General features: G+C 43.3%; 1 protein-coding gene across 1 annotated transcript; it reads right to left on the bottom strand.

The window, feature by feature from the left end:
• Positions 1–430: 430 nt before the first annotated feature.
• LOC118572399 (zinc finger protein 11) lies at positions 431–16,615 on the bottom strand. Its single transcript, XM_036171998.1, has 3 exons — positions 16,336–16,615; positions 5,770–5,865; positions 431–3,348 (listed from the first exon to the last, which is right to left on the bottom strand). Exons 2-3 carry the CDS (start codon positions 5,777–5,779, stop codon positions 1,400–1,402), a joined length of 1,959 nt encoding a protein of 652 aa, XP_036027891.1. The 5' UTR covers positions 5,780–5,865; positions 16,336–16,615; the 3' UTR covers positions 431–1,399.
• Between the last annotated feature and the right edge of the window lie 222 nt (positions 16,616–16,837).

Here is a 16,837-nt window from a genome sequence, read left to right as displayed (position 1 = left end):
CAAATGAATACCAACATTTCTATGTTCTTTGTATAACTAAGGGGTGATGTGTGGATAAAAAACATATGATAAAAAAATTATAAATAACTTAATATTCAGAAAGCTAGAACAATTTATTATACTTTCACATCCCTCATAATTTCTAGGTAAGTGCAAAAAGGATGGATTAAAATATCATATACAAAAAAAATCTTCAAATCTATACATCTATTTGAAGAATAAAGACACTGAGAATAAGAATTATCAGTCATACACCTTTCGCAGCCTTGGTGCAGGAAGGAGGGGCCTGAACCCGCCTCAACTGAATGCACCAGGCTCTGCTGACTCCCCATGGGAGACCTTGCCTTGGAGGAGGTGGGAGGGGAGGTGGGTTGGGAGACAAGGCTGGGGGAGGGCAGGAGGAGGGAGAAGAGGGGGATCTGTGGTTGGTATATAAAATGAATAGAAATTTTAATAAAATAAAATAAAAAAGAATTAGCAGTCATTCACTATTCCTCAACAAAATATTACTAAGAGCTGTTATGTTCGTAACAGTAAGGTCAATAAGATATTACTGTACATAAGAGTAGATCAGTATGGTGATCTACTCTCTGTAACAAAATAACATGTGAAGCAATACACATCAGAGACAACAAGAACCATCTACTACTCCATGTGTGTACTAAAATAAAGTTTATACAGAATATACAGTTTTTCAAAATCCATTATTTGCTCTCTGGAGAAAAGAGTTTAAAACTTCTCAGAAAGCAGTCTTACTCTTCTGCTAAGATGGCATGAGGCCGAGCCTTGCACAGATTTTATCAGTGAAGTTATTTAGTATATTTGAATGTATAACAAATTCCATCTTTTCGAAGATGAGTTCAAATAACTCTGACACATGTGATATATTTCTTTCCACTTCAATAATGATAAGCAGAAGTTCAAAATTTCACCACAATCTAGATATTCATAAGATTTCTCTTCTGTGCTAGTTCAAGATTTATTGAGGTATGGGCTGTCTTTTTAGATTTGAGGTATTAGTGAAAGCTTTGTTAAATTGGTTATTTTATGAGGGGATTTACAGTATAGTATTAGACTCTTCTGAGGGTGACACATAGGACAGTGCTCTTTCCAACATGAATTTGTTACTGTCCAATAAGGAAGAGCTGTGGTCAAGGGCCAGGCCACATTAGCACATCTGTAAGCTGCTCTCCACTGTGGATCGTTTAGTGTGGAATAACTGCTACACACCTGTTAAAGGTCTCCCCACACTCCTCACACTTGTCGTGTCTTCCTCATGTACGAGCCTTCTGGTGTAACATTTCAGCAGTTGTTAAAGTCTTGGACTGCATGTCTAGGGTTTTTCTCCTTTGTGAAATACCTAGTGACAAATATGTTGCTATTGAGGCTTTGCCAAATTCTACACACTGCTGGGTTTCACCAGCAAATGAGTTTCCTGGTGCCGCCTCAGGCTGGAAGAAGTAATGAAGGCTTTGCTGCACTCTTTACACCGATAGGGTTTCTCTCTGGTATGAATTCTCTGGTGCTGATTAAGCTGTGAGGAAAAGTAATAGGCTTTGCCACACTCTTTACATTTGTAAAACTTATCTCCAGTATGAATTCTCTGGTGTTTTTTAAGGTATGAAGGACAGTTAAATGCTTTGCCACACTCTTTACACACATAGGGTTTTTCTACAATATGGATTCTCTGATGCTTATTAAGATATGAAGAACAGTTGAAGGCTTTGCCGCATTCTTTACATATGTAGGGTTTCTCTCCGGTATGAATTCTCTGATGTCGGTTAAGCTGTGAAGAAAAGTAATAGGCTTTGCCACATTCTTTACATTTATAGAGTCTGTCTCCAAAATGAATTCTCTGATGTTTAGAAAGATAGGAAGAACAATTAAAGGCTTTGCCACACTCTTTACATACATAGGGTTTCTCTCCAGTATGGATTCTCTGATGCTTAGTAAGGTATGAAGTACAGTTGAAGGCTTTACCACATTCCTTACATATATAGGGTTTCTCTCCACTATGAATTCTCTGGTGTCGAATCAGCTGCGAAGAACACTTAAAGGGTTTACCACACTCTTTACATCTATAGGGCATCTCTTCAAAATGGATTTTCATATGCTGGATCAAATACGAGGAACAGTAAAAGGCTCGGCCACACTCATGGCATTTGTAGGGTCTCTCTCCTGTGTGAATGATCTGGTGTCGAGTGAGGGTTGAGCTACTGTTGAAGGCTTTGCCACACTCTTCACACTGGTAAGGCTTTGCTCCCGTATGGAGTATTTGGTGTCGAGTCAGGTTTGAGTGGTATTTGAAGGTTTTGCCACACTCTTTACATATGTAAGGTTCCTCTCCAGTGTGGATTCTCTGGTGTCGAATCAGCTGTGAGGAGAGTCTAAAGGGTTTACCACACTCTTTGCATCTATAGGGCATCTCTTCAAAATGGATTTTCATATGCTGGATCAAGAATGAGGAACAGTAAAAGGCTCGGCCACACTCATGACATTTGTAGGGTTTCTCCCCCGTGTGAATGATCTGGTGTCGAGTGAGGGTTGAGCTGTTGTTGAAGGCTTTGCCACACTCTTCACACTGGTAGGGCTTTGCCCCAGTGTGAACAACTTGGTGTCGAGTCAGGGTTGACTGATGTGTGAAGGCTTTCCCACACTCTTTACATTGATAGGGTTTCTCTCCGGTGTGAATTACTTGGTGTTGAGTAAGAGATGACTGTTTACTAAAGGCCTTGCCACACTCTTTACACTGGTATGGTTTCTCTCCTTTATGAATTATCTGGTGTTGACTCAAGGAGTGACTTCTCTTGAAGGCTTTACCACACTCCTGACATTTGTAGGGTTTTGCTTCAGTATGAATGACCTCATGCTGAGTCAGGGTGGAATTATATTTAAAGGCTTTCCCACAGTCTTTACATTTGTAGGGTTCCTCTCCAGTGTGAACTATTTGGTGTTGGGTAAGTACAGAATGTGTAGTAAAGGCTTTGCCACATTCTTTACACTTGTAGGGTTTCTCTCTCTTATGAGTCATCTGGTGTTGTGTGAGGTTTCTACTTCTCTTGAAGGCTTTCCCACACTCTTGACATTTATAGGGTCTTGCAGCAGTATGGATTATGTGGTGCTGGTGGAGGATTGAGCGGTATTTAAAGGCTTTCCCACAATCTTTACATCTGTAGGGCAAATCTCCTTTATGTACCCTGTGACACCCATCAGAAGCTGAATCATCAGTCAACGCTTTGTCACAGTCTTCCTGTTTGTATGGCTTCTCTTCAGTATGCACACACTGATGGATGTGTTTGGTGTGTTGATCAAAGGCCTTTGCAGAGTCATTACAGTCACAGAGATTTTCTGGGGAGAAAAGAAGACATACAATTTTAACCATGGCTGAAGCTATGAATTTCCTTACACCAACAACATTTTCTCTCCAATATGTTATTTCCCAGCCTCGTTAATGATCTTCCTATTTTCAATACACATATATTGGAGTCTCTAAGTACCTGTACCTGGATTTGGACGTGGAAAAGAATTGATGGGTGATTAACTGAGTGCAGGAGCTCACACCTGTAAACTCAGCATGTAGGAGAAAGATCATGGTAAGTTCAAAGTGAGCATGGGCTCCATACCAAGTGCCAGGATAGCCTGTGCTACACAGTGAAACCTTGTCTCAAAATAAACAAGCAACAACAACAATCTACCACCAACAACAAATTACTACATCCATGAAAGCTGTGTATTTTGGTGCAGAGAAAACAAATTTGCCAGGGACAAAATAATGAGTCCTTCGAAAAGACAATCACACTTTAAAAATGTGTTCTTCGTTCTTAAGTCTCTTTTCTAAAGGAATATTTGGTTCAAAGCTCAGGCCAGCTACATTTCAACTGTTCAGGTTCTTAATTAAAGCATGGGACAGATGTAATTTAAGAATCCCCTAAATTTCATTTAAAAGGAAAGTTGTTTCCAACCATGATATGGACATTTAATCATACAGTTTCTTAACAGTGATTTTTTTTTCCTAAGATGCTGTAGGTCATTGATCTCAGTCAGCAATGGGTTTTCTGTTGAGCGTAGTTGCCACATACTGACTGTAAAAGGCTTTCCAGCCTTCACATTCACTGATATTTGTAGAGCTCCTCGCCTTTGTGAACTCTCTGGTGTCAATTAAGAGTTGAACTATTATTGAAGCCTTTGCCACATTTTTGACATCTGGAGGGTTTTGCTCTAGTGTGAAAAATTTGGTGTCTGGTAGGGTTGGTTGATATTTGAAGGCTTGCTACATTCCTATCTTACTTTAATGCAAATTGTCAAGGTCATAATTTCTGCATCTTCTCCCTATCATATTTTGTAATAACTGGGGTTTTTTTCCTGCTCTTGTGAAGAGTCTAGGGTGTAATGGGAAGAAACACCCTGCAAGAAATCAAAATAACAGATCACCTCAGCAACTGCACTAAGGTGAATTATTTCTGAATCTAACCTCAATTCCAAGCCACACAGACATGTCCTCCAGACAGCAGAACAGCAAACAGAAAAAACTCTCCATCTCCCCACAGGTATGCACTGCACAGCCTGTTACCTTCCTCGTCAATCACAGCTCTTTTCTGAAAACAGCACTCTCCTGACACCCCAAAACAAAACAACTTCCCACATCATTCTGCTCTCTTGGAGAGAAAAAGAAGAGAAGAAGTGAATACATTTTTCAAGTGTCTGAAGGTTCCCTGATAGGTCATTTCAGCATATCCTGCTCCACAGTGCGGGAGATAACAGGTATACTTTGGACAGTATGTCAGGATGGGCGGACTTCACCTACCCGTGAATAATCATTACAGTATCCACAAGATGCTGTTACTTCAGACAGTCAACCAGAGAAGAGGAGACAATAGAATCTTTTTTTAAAAGATTTTGGGGGGGGGGGGGTTGGGGATTTAGCTCAGTGGTAGAGTGCTTGCCTAGCAAGCACAGGGCCCTGGGTTCGATCCTCAGAAAAAAAAAATTTTTTTTGTTTTTTTGTTTTTTCGAGACAGGGTTTCTCTGTGTAGCTTTGCGCCTGTCCTGGAACTCGATTTGGAGACGAGGCTGGCCTCAAACTCACAGAGATCCACCTGCCTCTGCCTCCTCAGTGCTGGGATTAAAGACGTGTGCCACCACCACCCGGCAAGATTTTTTCTTTTTTTTCTTTAATGTATGCATGTGTTTGTGTAGAGGTATGTGCAAATTGAGTGTAGTGCCCTGGATTATGGGAAGTTATGAGCCACCCAACGTGAAGATTGGGAACCAAATTTGGGTCCTCTGTAAAAGTAGGACTCACTCTCAACCAGACTTCCCTCCAGCCCAAGCCCAAGGAGTCCTAAGCAGAAATAAGAGCAAGTGTTTCTAACAGAAAAGATAAAAATGAAACCCTACAGAGAACATAAAACAAAAATCTATTTGAATGACTCTAATGGACTCTACATAGTTCAATGGGGTATTATCTGATGGTCCCAGTCCACAGAAATAGGAACAGCTGATAGGATTCACATTACCATTGTTTTAATTTGTTATTTGTACACTTAAAGGTTATGCATCTGGGGCTGGAGAGATGGCTCAACAGTTTCAAGCATGCATAGCTCTTCCAGAGGACCCGGGTTCAGTTCTCAGCACCCACGTGGCAGGCAGGTAGCTCACAACAATCTGTAAGTCCAGCTCCAGAGGCTCCTGAAAAATCATCTCCATTGAAACAGGGCTTCCCAATCCACATCTGAAAACATGGCTTCTTTCTGTGTCATTCCCGCCTACCTGGGTACATGGTTCCTGACTCTTGTCTCTTCACATTCCAAGGCGCCTTTCTCTGCTCCAGCAATGAGACCAGGTAAGGTTTCCATACAGCAAGACCTGTTTAATTACAAAATAGAAAACCATGTTCGATTAAGAGTCTTATAATAACATTTCTTGCTGAGAGAAAAGATATAAAAGGAGTTTTGAGGAAATTACTTCTCTGATTATCCCCTGTCATATATATACATTAGAGTATGTCTGCCAGGTGGTGGAGGTGTACACCTTTGATCCTAGCACTTGGGAGGCAAAGGCAGGCAAATCTCTGAGTTCAAGGCCAGCCTGGTCTACAGAGTGAGTTCCAGGATAGCCAGGGCTACACAGAAAAAAGAAAGAAAGAAAAAAGAAAAAAGAAAAAAGAAAAAAAGAATATGTGTGAGGGATTTTCAACTTGGAGATGCTAAGCTTCACTTGTACACATGACCAACTCAAAGCAAATGGACCCTAATATACAGCCACCATGCTTCATGCCAGCAAGTTTCCGATGTTACCACTGATCTATGGCACTGGTTCTCAACCTTCCTAATGCTGCGACCCTTTAATACAGTTCCTCATGTGGTGGTGACCCCTCCCCCACCATAAAACTATTTTGTTGCTACTTCCTACCTGTAATTTTGCTGCTGTTATGAATTGGAATGCAAATGTCTGCTATGCAGGGTGTCTGATCTGCGACCCCTGTTGCGGTGTGTGTGTGTGTGTGTGTGTGTGTGTGTGTGTGTGTGTGTGTCAAGACCCACAGGTTGAGAACCATTGATCTAGAGTGAAGACAAAACACTTCCTCGAGAAAGGAGATTCCAACATAAACACAATTAAAATGATTTTCTCTAGACCATCAAGCCCCTAAGTATTTCTCTTATGCGTAGGAATGTCAACTGCCTTCAATAAACCAGAAGCCCCTGAGACAAGCCTACAGAGAAGGGAAATCAGATGCCGAGGAGTTAAGAATTCTGTAGGGCCGGGCGGTGGTGGCACATGCCTTTAATCCCAGCACTTGGGAGGCAGAGGCAGGCGGATCTCTGTGAATTCGAGGCCAGCCTGGTCTACAAAGAGAGTTCCAGGACAGGTGCAAAGCTACACAGAGAAACCCTGCCTCGAAAAAAACAAAACAAAAAAACCCAAACAAAAAAACCCAAACAAACAAACAAAAAAAGAATTCTGTAGGGGAGAGATCTTCACCTAGGGAGACAAAATTCCTGTAATTCTCCAGCATCACATCCCTATACAAATTCCAGCAAGCAGGGTCTGGGTAGTCCCACTCCTCTGGGGAGAAATCAATGGACACATCCTCGAATGTCAACCGCTCCTGAAACACAAGTTGATAGCACAAAGGACTGAACAGAGAGATGACAAACGACCCCATCGCAAGATGGGCTAAGGAACTGAACAGACTTCTCCAAAGAGGAACTCCAAATGGCCAATAAATACTTTTAAAATGGTTCCATGTCCTTAGCCATGAAGGAGATGCAAATTTAATACTTTGAGACTCTGTCTCACCACAGAATGGGTATCATCAAGAAAACAGATGATAATGAGCACATGGAGAAAGGACCTAGTCACTGTCGGGGGGAGTGTAAACTGCTACAGCCACTATGGAAGTCAGTGTGGAGGTTTCTCAAACAGCTACAAACAGACCACCACATGTCCCAGTATAAACACAGAGGGCGCCATATTCTATTACGGAGATACTTACTTGCTCATCTATGGCCATGGCTCTCTATCCTAACAGCTAGGAAACGGAATCAGCCTAGATGTCCATCAACTGAAGAGTGGACAATGAAAATGGCATGCATATACACAGTGGTATTTCATTCAGCTGTAAGGAAAAATGAAATTTGCACGGAGATAGATGGAATGGGGACCAATTATACTGAGGTCCAGAAAGATAAATGCCACATGTGCTCTCTAGTATACTATCCTAGCTTTGAATTTTTAGATCTGTACACTTCGCTTGGGGTGCTTGTGGAGGTCAGAAAGCTAGACAGGGGCCACTGAAAGGGGTGAGGCCTTAAGAGAGAACATGTACAACACACGTGACATGAAAATGTACAGGGACAACTCCTTCCCCAGCAAACTGGGTCCTTCCACATCAATCATCAATCAAGAAAATGGCCCACATGCTCCCCTATGGGCCAATCTGATGGTGGCATTTTCTTAACTGAGGTTCCCTCTTCTCTGACGACCCTAGTTTGTGACACATGGACAAAACCAAAACCACAACCACCTAACCAGAGCACCATGTTCTGATTAACGAGTGATACTGTTAGAGCCAGAGAAAAAGCTCAGTGGTTAGTGCTCCCTACAGAGGGTAAAGGCACTTTTGGCCATGCTTAACAATTGGAGTTCCATCCTCTGGACCCGCAAGGAAGAAAGAGAGAACCAGCTCCCACAAGTGGTCCTCCGACCTCCATAAGCATGCTGAAGTACACACACACACAACCCCAGTGTACACACCAACGCGCACACACATGTGCACACACACACAAACAGATACAAATGAAAGGTAATTTAAAAACTTTAAACTTTAGGACAAAAGACTCTAAAATTTATATAGAAAAGCAAATACACAGAATAGTCAACACAATGCTGAAAAGTAAGATCACCAGATGGACACTGGGTAACTTTAGTGGATTCGGCAGAGGAGTGACGTTGAGTTCCAGGCTGTAGTAAAAAGGGATGAGTACACACACCCTGGGGCTGTCTCCATCAGAAGCCATGGATTGAGACAGGAGTGAACAAATCTGAGTATCCAGCAAATGCTGCTCATTCATTTTCAGTATTTTTTCTTGAGAGAAGTTCCCATACCTCACAACCACCCCAGAGAAACTTGGAGAAGGCCCAAGAGATGCCAGTAGAAATCATTTGGATCGCATCCTTTTTTTTTTTTTTTTTTTAAGATTTATTTATTATACATACAGTATTCTGCCTGCACATAACCCTGCAGGCCAGAAGAGGGCACCAGATCTCATTACAGATGGTTGTGAGCCACCATGTGGTTGCGGGGACTTGAACTCAGGACCTTTGGAAGAGCAGTCGGTGCTCTTAACCACTGAGCCATCTCTCCAGCCCTGGATCATATCTTAATAGCATTAAAAGCCATCTCTTCTTCCTGCCACCCACAATGACATATTGGCAGCTGCACACCGATTTGGGGCACACCTTCAGTGTTTACGCTCACCTGAAGTTGAGGCTACTGGTGACCCAAGCATAACATAGCTGACTCATTATACCTGATGAGAAAACCTTTACCCTGGGAAAACGCAAAAAGTGAAGCAATGAAAGCCCATTTTTAGTACACAGATGTCACCATAAGTCCTTGTTATAGAGCAATTTCCTTTTCTACCATAGTGTTGAGTAACCGCATAAACAGAATGCACTTAAATGTAAATTCCTAGGTCACATCACAGAAACTAGAGAACTCCGTGACAGCTGTAGTATTTACAGTTCAGAGCTAGCAATGGTTGTAAGAACAGAAACTGCGTGCTAAGAATTCATACAAGTCAAAACAGAGAACTTAAGGAAAGGAGATGGCTCAGTGGGTAAACACTTGCTGCAGAGCATGCATGGAATCTCCAGGTGGACCTAAGGGTCGCCTTTAATCCTAGCACTCGGGAGGCAGAACCAGGCGGATCTCTGTGAGTTCGAGATCCAGGACAAGGACCAAAACTACATGGAGAAATCCTGTCTCAAAAAAAACAAAGAAAAAAGAAAAAGAAAAAAAAAGAAACCCTGACTAAGACATCCCCCTTGAGGCTATATCAGGGTTAGGGAGAAATCCCAGGAATCCACAGGATGCCCAGCAATAGTGGAGAGGGTGCCTGAACTGGCCTTCTCCTGCAGTCAGATTGGTGACTACCCTAATTGTCATCAGAGAGCCTTTACCCAGTAACTGATGGAAGCAGATGCAGAGACCCACAGCCAAGCACTAGACCGAGATCTGGGAGTCCAGTTGAAGAGAGGGAGGAGGGATTGTATGTGACATGGAGGTCAAGGTCATGATAGGGGAACCCACAGAGACAATGATCTGAGCTCATGGGAGCACATGGACTCTGGACCAACAGTTAGGGAAGCTGCAAGGGACCGACTTAGGCCCTCTGCATATTTGTGACAGTTGTGTAGCTTGGTCTCTTTGTAAGCCTCTGAGTGATTATTTTATAAGCGTCTACAGGACCACGGGTTAGAGAGATTTGTCTGGATGGTGGGGAGGGGGGGCTGGGTGGGACTGGAGAAACTTACACCTACATGCTGGGTTCAAGAAAGAGCCTCTGTGTTAATGTGTAAGACGGAAAACCACTGAGGAAGACCTGAAGCCAGCATTTGGCCTCTACATACATGTGCTCATATGTGCATGCACACCCACACATGAACACAACCGTGCACTCACACACGTGAGTATGCATACACAGTGCATGCACACAAAAATAAAAAATAAAAATCAAAGAAGGAAATGAAGACTTCCGAGTGCATCCATTTCAAAACTTAAAACACAGATAAGAATCAGAAATTCCGTGTTTTTTAAGGATATGAAAAGTGAAAAGATGCTCAAATTCTATCAAAAGATGAGAAGCATAGCCTATGGCACGTGCCTGTGATGCCAGGGCTCAGGAGGGTCAAGAAAGAGGACTGTGACTTCGGGGCCAGCCTATGCTACAAAGCATAAATAGGCAGGACAGGATAATAAAACTCTACCTCGACACATCGAAAATGAATAAAACATGAGTTAAGTCTGCACTTCGATATTGTTTCCACTTCACAGAGTAACTTTGGGGCCAGGGATGTAGCTCAGTGAAAGAGCACCTGCCTCATATGCCCAAGGTTCAACCCCCACTACTACGGAAAACAATTTTTAGAAGTCCTCACTTTACAAGATGATAGTTTAAGAAGCAATGGGCAATCATAACCACACTAGAGTCCTCACCATCAAATTATAGATGGCTTTTTGTGTTTCACCTCTGCAGAGTCACCCAGTACAAGATGACAGGAAGTACTGTGGGAAAACATCTAGCTAAGCACACACTTTTCTTGTTATTATTCTATACCAGTGCAGAAAAACTAGTAGTTATGTAGTATTTCTATATAGCAAGTATTGTGAGAAATCTAAAAGTATACTGGAGGATTCTGTAGACTATCTGCAGATGGTGGGTACCAAAAGATTAGGTGAGTCTCTACCATTACTACTTCAACTATCAATTTGCTGACCAATGCAAATCACATTAGTTTAGCGGGTTCCCTGATTCTCAACTGCTCATGAGACAGTGTTTTTTAGGAAAATAAGCCAGAACATTAGAAGGACCACGAACTGTCCACTTAAGGACCTTAACACATTGTATTAGTTATGGTTCCCTAGAAGAACAGAACCAGTAGGGTGAATATTGAAAAGGGAATATCTATTCACAGGGGGGTACAGGACACTTCCAAACACGATAGGCTACTACTGGTGCCCTTGGTTCCCTGCTGCTGAAGACACTGTGTACTTCAGTGCTGTGGGCCACAAAAGATAGATGAAGCAGGAATTCAGCTGATTCTGACAAGGCTGTACCTGGAGGAGTTAAGCACTCTTCCAGAGGATGAGGCCAAGGCTCAAGGAGTCTTGGTGATACTAGCTTTTGATTATTAGCTGTTTCTTGCTAAATTTCTCGTGTGCTATTGTAGCTTTTCCATCATTCCTTGGGCACAATTTCCCCTATGCAATTAAAGTATTTGTATAACTTTCTCCAATTGGGCTAACAACAGGCACAGACAAAAATCCCTAATTTCTGGCCTTTCTGTAATTATTGTCATTAGCAGCATCCGGCCGGGACCATCCCCAGAAGGACGAAAGTATCTCATCTGAGATACCTCACAGACTCGCTAAGAACAGACTTAAACATCCAGACTACCTGTTTGAGAAGGCCTGGCGGATGTGCTAATTAACTTTAACTTTCTCCTTTCCAAAGTCTCATCTCTAGCTTTAGATCCACCCTTAACAATGAACTCCGAACTAAAGGGTTCCTACTGACAGGTGCTTCTACTGCGATAGAAGTTGCCTAAGTTGCCTAAGTTGCCTAGCAACCGAGCACGCGCACAAACACACACACACACACACACACACTCACACACTCACACTCACACACTCACACTCACACACACGCCACCAGAAACAGCGGCATGCAGAGATAGCTTGGAGAGATAAGGGCCAAAGGGATAAAAGGCAGTTTTATTTTCAGAGACGGGTTGGAGAAGAAAAAAGAGAATGGAAGAACTAGATGGGTAAGAACTGCAGGCGAGTGGACTGAGATGGGGAAGAACTAGATTGGAAGTGAACTGGATTACAGGAGAATTAGATTGGAGGGCTAGAAGAGAAGACTAGAGGAATGGGATGGAAGACGAGGAAGAGCCAGATGGGGCAACATTATATAAAGGAATTGAGATAGCACTCAGAGGGAACAGCAGAAAGAGACAAAGAGGATCAGGCAAGAAAGGAGCAATTTATGAGAGCAGAAAAGAGGCTGTGAAGAGAGGGAACTGACTCAGAAGAATAAAGTGAATGGACTAAAGAATTTCGTGTACGTAGATTTATTAGAGCATCCCTCACATTAATCCACTACTGGTAGCCTCACTTCTGGAACTCTGGGTGAAGGCTATTGAGGGGCTGAACCCCAATAAATTTCGATACTTCAGATACAGCACCCAGAGGATCAGACCCAAAAGATCCCACCCTGGGGACTAGCTTTTATGGTACCAGAAGAAGCCACACAAGTTTCCAAAGGAGAGAATCAACCAATAGTGCTATGATGCCTATGGACGATACCAACAACCAGGATAGCATAACACATGCAAGAATTGGAAGTAACTAACAACTCTCTTCACTGGATTTAATGTTTGCTAACCAAGAAGGAAATCATGCCTGGTACTGGAAACCTAGCCAACTCCCCAGAGCTAGTGAGATCACGGGTCTTGGAGGAGAACCTACGACTGTCACTTTACAAGGCCAGAATAGTTTCTAACCCCATTCTAAATACGCATTCCTATACTCACAGATAAATGTAGTTCTCACCGCTCATCAAAGAAAATTCTCTTTGCAACAGATGGAGACCATTAGAGAAAAGCACCCAACCGATCAAAATGCAGAAAACAACTAACCGTATCAGCTACAACTGATACACCTACAACACAACCCCTACACCTGAAGCTCAGTGAACATCCACGGGGTGGAGGGGTAAGTACCAGAGGGGCTGGATGTCTGGTGTCAGATTGTGTCTCCTAGAAATGTCAGGGAAGCTATGCCCAGGAAGCTTCAACAACACAGTTCCTAAACACAACCTGAACAAGGACCACACCAACAGACATACTAATGTGGAAAGGCAAAATCTCACGGGCCCCAACCCAAGACAAAGACCTACAGGCCAGTACAGATTGCTGAGAACTGGAGGGAACAGTCTTCCCCTAGGAAGAACCTATTTTATAGGGAATTTATTAGATTGGCTTATACAATGTATTAGTTAAGGTTACTATTGCTATGATGAAACACCATGACCAAAAGCAAGTTGGGAAGGAAAGGGTTTATTTGGCTTACACTTCCACATCACTGTTCATCATCAAAGGAAGTCAGGACATGAACTCAAACAGGGCAGGATCCTGGAGGCAGGAGCTGATGCAAAGGCCACAGAGGGGTGCTGCCTACCGGCTTGCTTCTAGTAGCTCACTCAGCCTGCTTTCTTTTAGCACCCAGGACCCACCAGCCCAGGGGTGGCCCCACTCACAATAGCCTGGGCTCTTCCATATCAATCACTAATTAAGAAAATGTTCTGCAGGCTTGGCTACAGCCAGATCTACTGGAGGCAGCTTCTCAAATGAAGTTCCCCCCACTCCAACAACTCTATCTTGTGTCAAGTTGACATAAAACTAGCCAGCACATGCAATACAATCTGGGTTAGTGTGACAATGGTTTTCTTCACACGGGAATGACTGACCAGTTTGCAAGGCTGGATACCTCTGTAGTCCTAACCTCATGCTGAAAGCCTAGAGGGTCCCTGGAGATCCACTGAACTTTAGTCCATGTCGGAAGTCCAAAATAGTATCAGCAAAAGAATGTAGCAGCAGCAGCAGTAACAGCAACAAAAGCAGCAACAGGATAGATGAATTTACCAGCAAGACTGTAAGAGCAAAGGCAAAGCTTTCCTCTAGGGCTTCCTTTTAATTGATCTGCCAATGGAAGGTAACACCCACATGAAGAGTCTTCCCACCTCAGACAACCTAACTAAGAAAATCCCTCACAACTATCAATCTTAATTGATTCTAGATCCAGTTAAATTCAGCCAAGGCTAAACATCACACATATGGACCATTTTCAAATCATGACAGCTGACAATTCCTGAATATCTATAGCATGAGAGGTTAAATTTCATGAAAAAAAAGAAAACATTGGTAAAGAGTAAAAAATATGTTTCTCTTCATGCTTAGGATAAAAGACCTGCCATGCAAAGGGTACCCAAAATAGAACTCAGAGTAATCAAATCTCAACTTCACACTGCACACAGAAATTGGCTGATGTATTTGTTGAAACATGGTCTTGCAAAGTAACTGAGGTGGCCTGGTTTTCCCTGTGCAGCCCAAGCTGGCCGTAAACTCAATCCCTCATGCAGCACCCCAACTGCCAGAAATACAGGCATGTACAACTACATGCAAATGTGACCAATTATTTCAAAGAACATGTGGCAGTATAATTTACCAGGGGATCAGTAAGTCAAGGAAGATAAATACTACAAAAAGAGGAAGTTTCGGGTCTTTTGGGTTTTCGTTGGAATAGGGCATTCTTAACCTTCATGGAATTATACTCAAGTAGGCACTTAAATGGGTACTAGCCTCATCCTAGATGTGAGGATGTTCAACATTACAGTTTTTCTGAAGTAGTCACAAAACATAATAGAGACCTAGTCTACAAATGGGCCCAGAGAAGGCAGTATATATTTTTGCAAAGAAGAGAATTCTGAAACTCACAACATGGGTGATATGTCTACAATGGGTGCCTACTGCCCTGATGTCAGACATGGAAAACACACACACACACACACACACACACACACACACACACACACACACACACAACCACTGAGTGTCCCAAATTTTCCATGCCTCGTTTAAGGGATTATATATGAACTTCCAAGCTTTGGGAACAAAGGAGGTAAAAAAAATCTCCCTAGACCTCAGGCAAGGAGTAACTGTAAATATATGTGTAAGCACATCCATGGAGTAGTCATAAAGTAGAAAAGGGGGTTTTAAAAAAAACAAATAAACGGGTCCCTGTACAGTCCTAGAAACCGTTTCTAGAATATGCTTCCAGGAGCTACATAAAAGCATGGATTCTAATTTATTTAAAACAGCAATTTAACACAGGGCTGGGCACAGCCTTTAGAAGGGCTGTCACCAAAAAGATAACCCAGCCCTCAAGTGACATCAGCAAAAACAAGGAAACTTCAAGGCCAGCCTGAACTACAAGAAGAGAAGTCTGTCACTAGAAAGAAAAAGGCAGGAAAGAAGAACATAAACACAGGGGGTGGGGTGTAAATGTAAACTATTGGAGATGACAAATTGACTATCAGAATCTTTTTTTTTAAATGTGAAAGCTTTTCAAAAAAAATTAAAATTGTTTTACTGTATGACCCAAAATACACAGACTAAGTATACCAGGATGAGGACACAGTTATAGTACAGTAGCCAATATGTGTAAACAAAATGCAGTGTCTTAATATAAAATATACCAAAGGCTCCCACCACAGGCCTTGGCATCCAGCTGTTCCTCTTAAAGGCTGCGTGCTCACAGATCCACCCTCGAACAGAATCCAGGGACTCCCCCTTTATTATAGAACTCCTATCCTGAGACGGGGCAGCTGGGAGCACCAAGTATCAGCACTTGATGCCAGGAAGCATTGAAATGCAGTGTTGTTGTTGTTGTTGTTGTTGTTGTTGTTGTTGTTTTTAAGTACATTTGGAGGATGAAACGAAGACACACCACCTCTGAAAGATACCATGATAAAGTGTCCGTGGGATGAGGGAAGTGTGACATGAAAAGTTTTACCAGGACTCTAATAACTATCCTGTGCTTTCAGCTCCGGCGCAACGTTCACGAACACAAAACAAGTCCTTTCAAATTTGCCACCTGATGTGCATGCGGGGAGGGGGGCCGGGGGGGAGAAAAAATAAATAAAAAGCACGGAGTCTGTTTGAAATCTGCACGGGGACAGTTTAATGTGAAGACAGGAAGCTGGCGTGGGAAAGTCTTAGGAACTGACTGTCCTGAATGGATGCTGCCCATACATTAGGATGCTCAGAACGGGGCTCGGGGACCCCAGCCCAGAGCTCCTGTCAGTCAGGACCCGCACACAGGGAGTCGGGTTGTCCCCCAAGATCCCGCCATCGGGCTGCCAAGCCTGTGCCCCCTCTGTGAGCCGACAGAGCCGCCCCAGAAGGAACCGACCAGCGACTCGTCGCTGACCCCGAACCGCTGCAGCTACTGCGCAGCCCTCGCTACTAGGAGGCCGGGCCCCGACTCACCGTGTCCGGATTCCGGAACGAATTGTTTCCGCGGTGTCCCGTTCCGGGGGAGTCCGGGTTCCCGGGTCTTCGGGTTCCGCAGTGTCCCGTTCCGGGGTCTCTGGGTTCCTGGTCTGGAGACACGTTCTGAGGTGTCTGGGAGTCCTCGTGTGACGTCCAAGTGATGAGGCCACAGGCTGGCCGGCGACAGCGAGACCGGAAGTGCAAATTAGAAATAGATCCCACCTTGGCAGCGCCCCACACAAAGCCCGCCAAGGCTGAAGCCCATCTCAGGGGCAGTTCTCAGCCTAGTGGCCCTGAATGGAGAATGCTTCCGGGCTCCCTGCATCCCTGATAGACAGTGCAAGTTACCACTTCCAGGCTGAGGAAGGACAAAAGGACAGGTTTTTGCTGCACAGATTTGTATTTTAAAGATTTATTTTATTTTTAAATATTTTGGGCACTTCTCTGAGAATTTCGTACAATGTGTTTTGACCAACTTCTGTATATTTTGCATTCCCTT

Source organism: Onychomys torridus, chromosome 22 (genome assembly GCF_903995425.1).
Source record: "Onychomys torridus chromosome 22, mOncTor1.1, whole genome shotgun sequence".
Taxonomy (NCBI): Eukaryota; Metazoa; Chordata; class Mammalia; order Rodentia; family Cricetidae; genus Onychomys; species Onychomys torridus.
The sequence above is the reverse complement of the archived record's forward strand: the minus strand, read 5'-3'. Positions and strand labels throughout refer to the sequence as shown.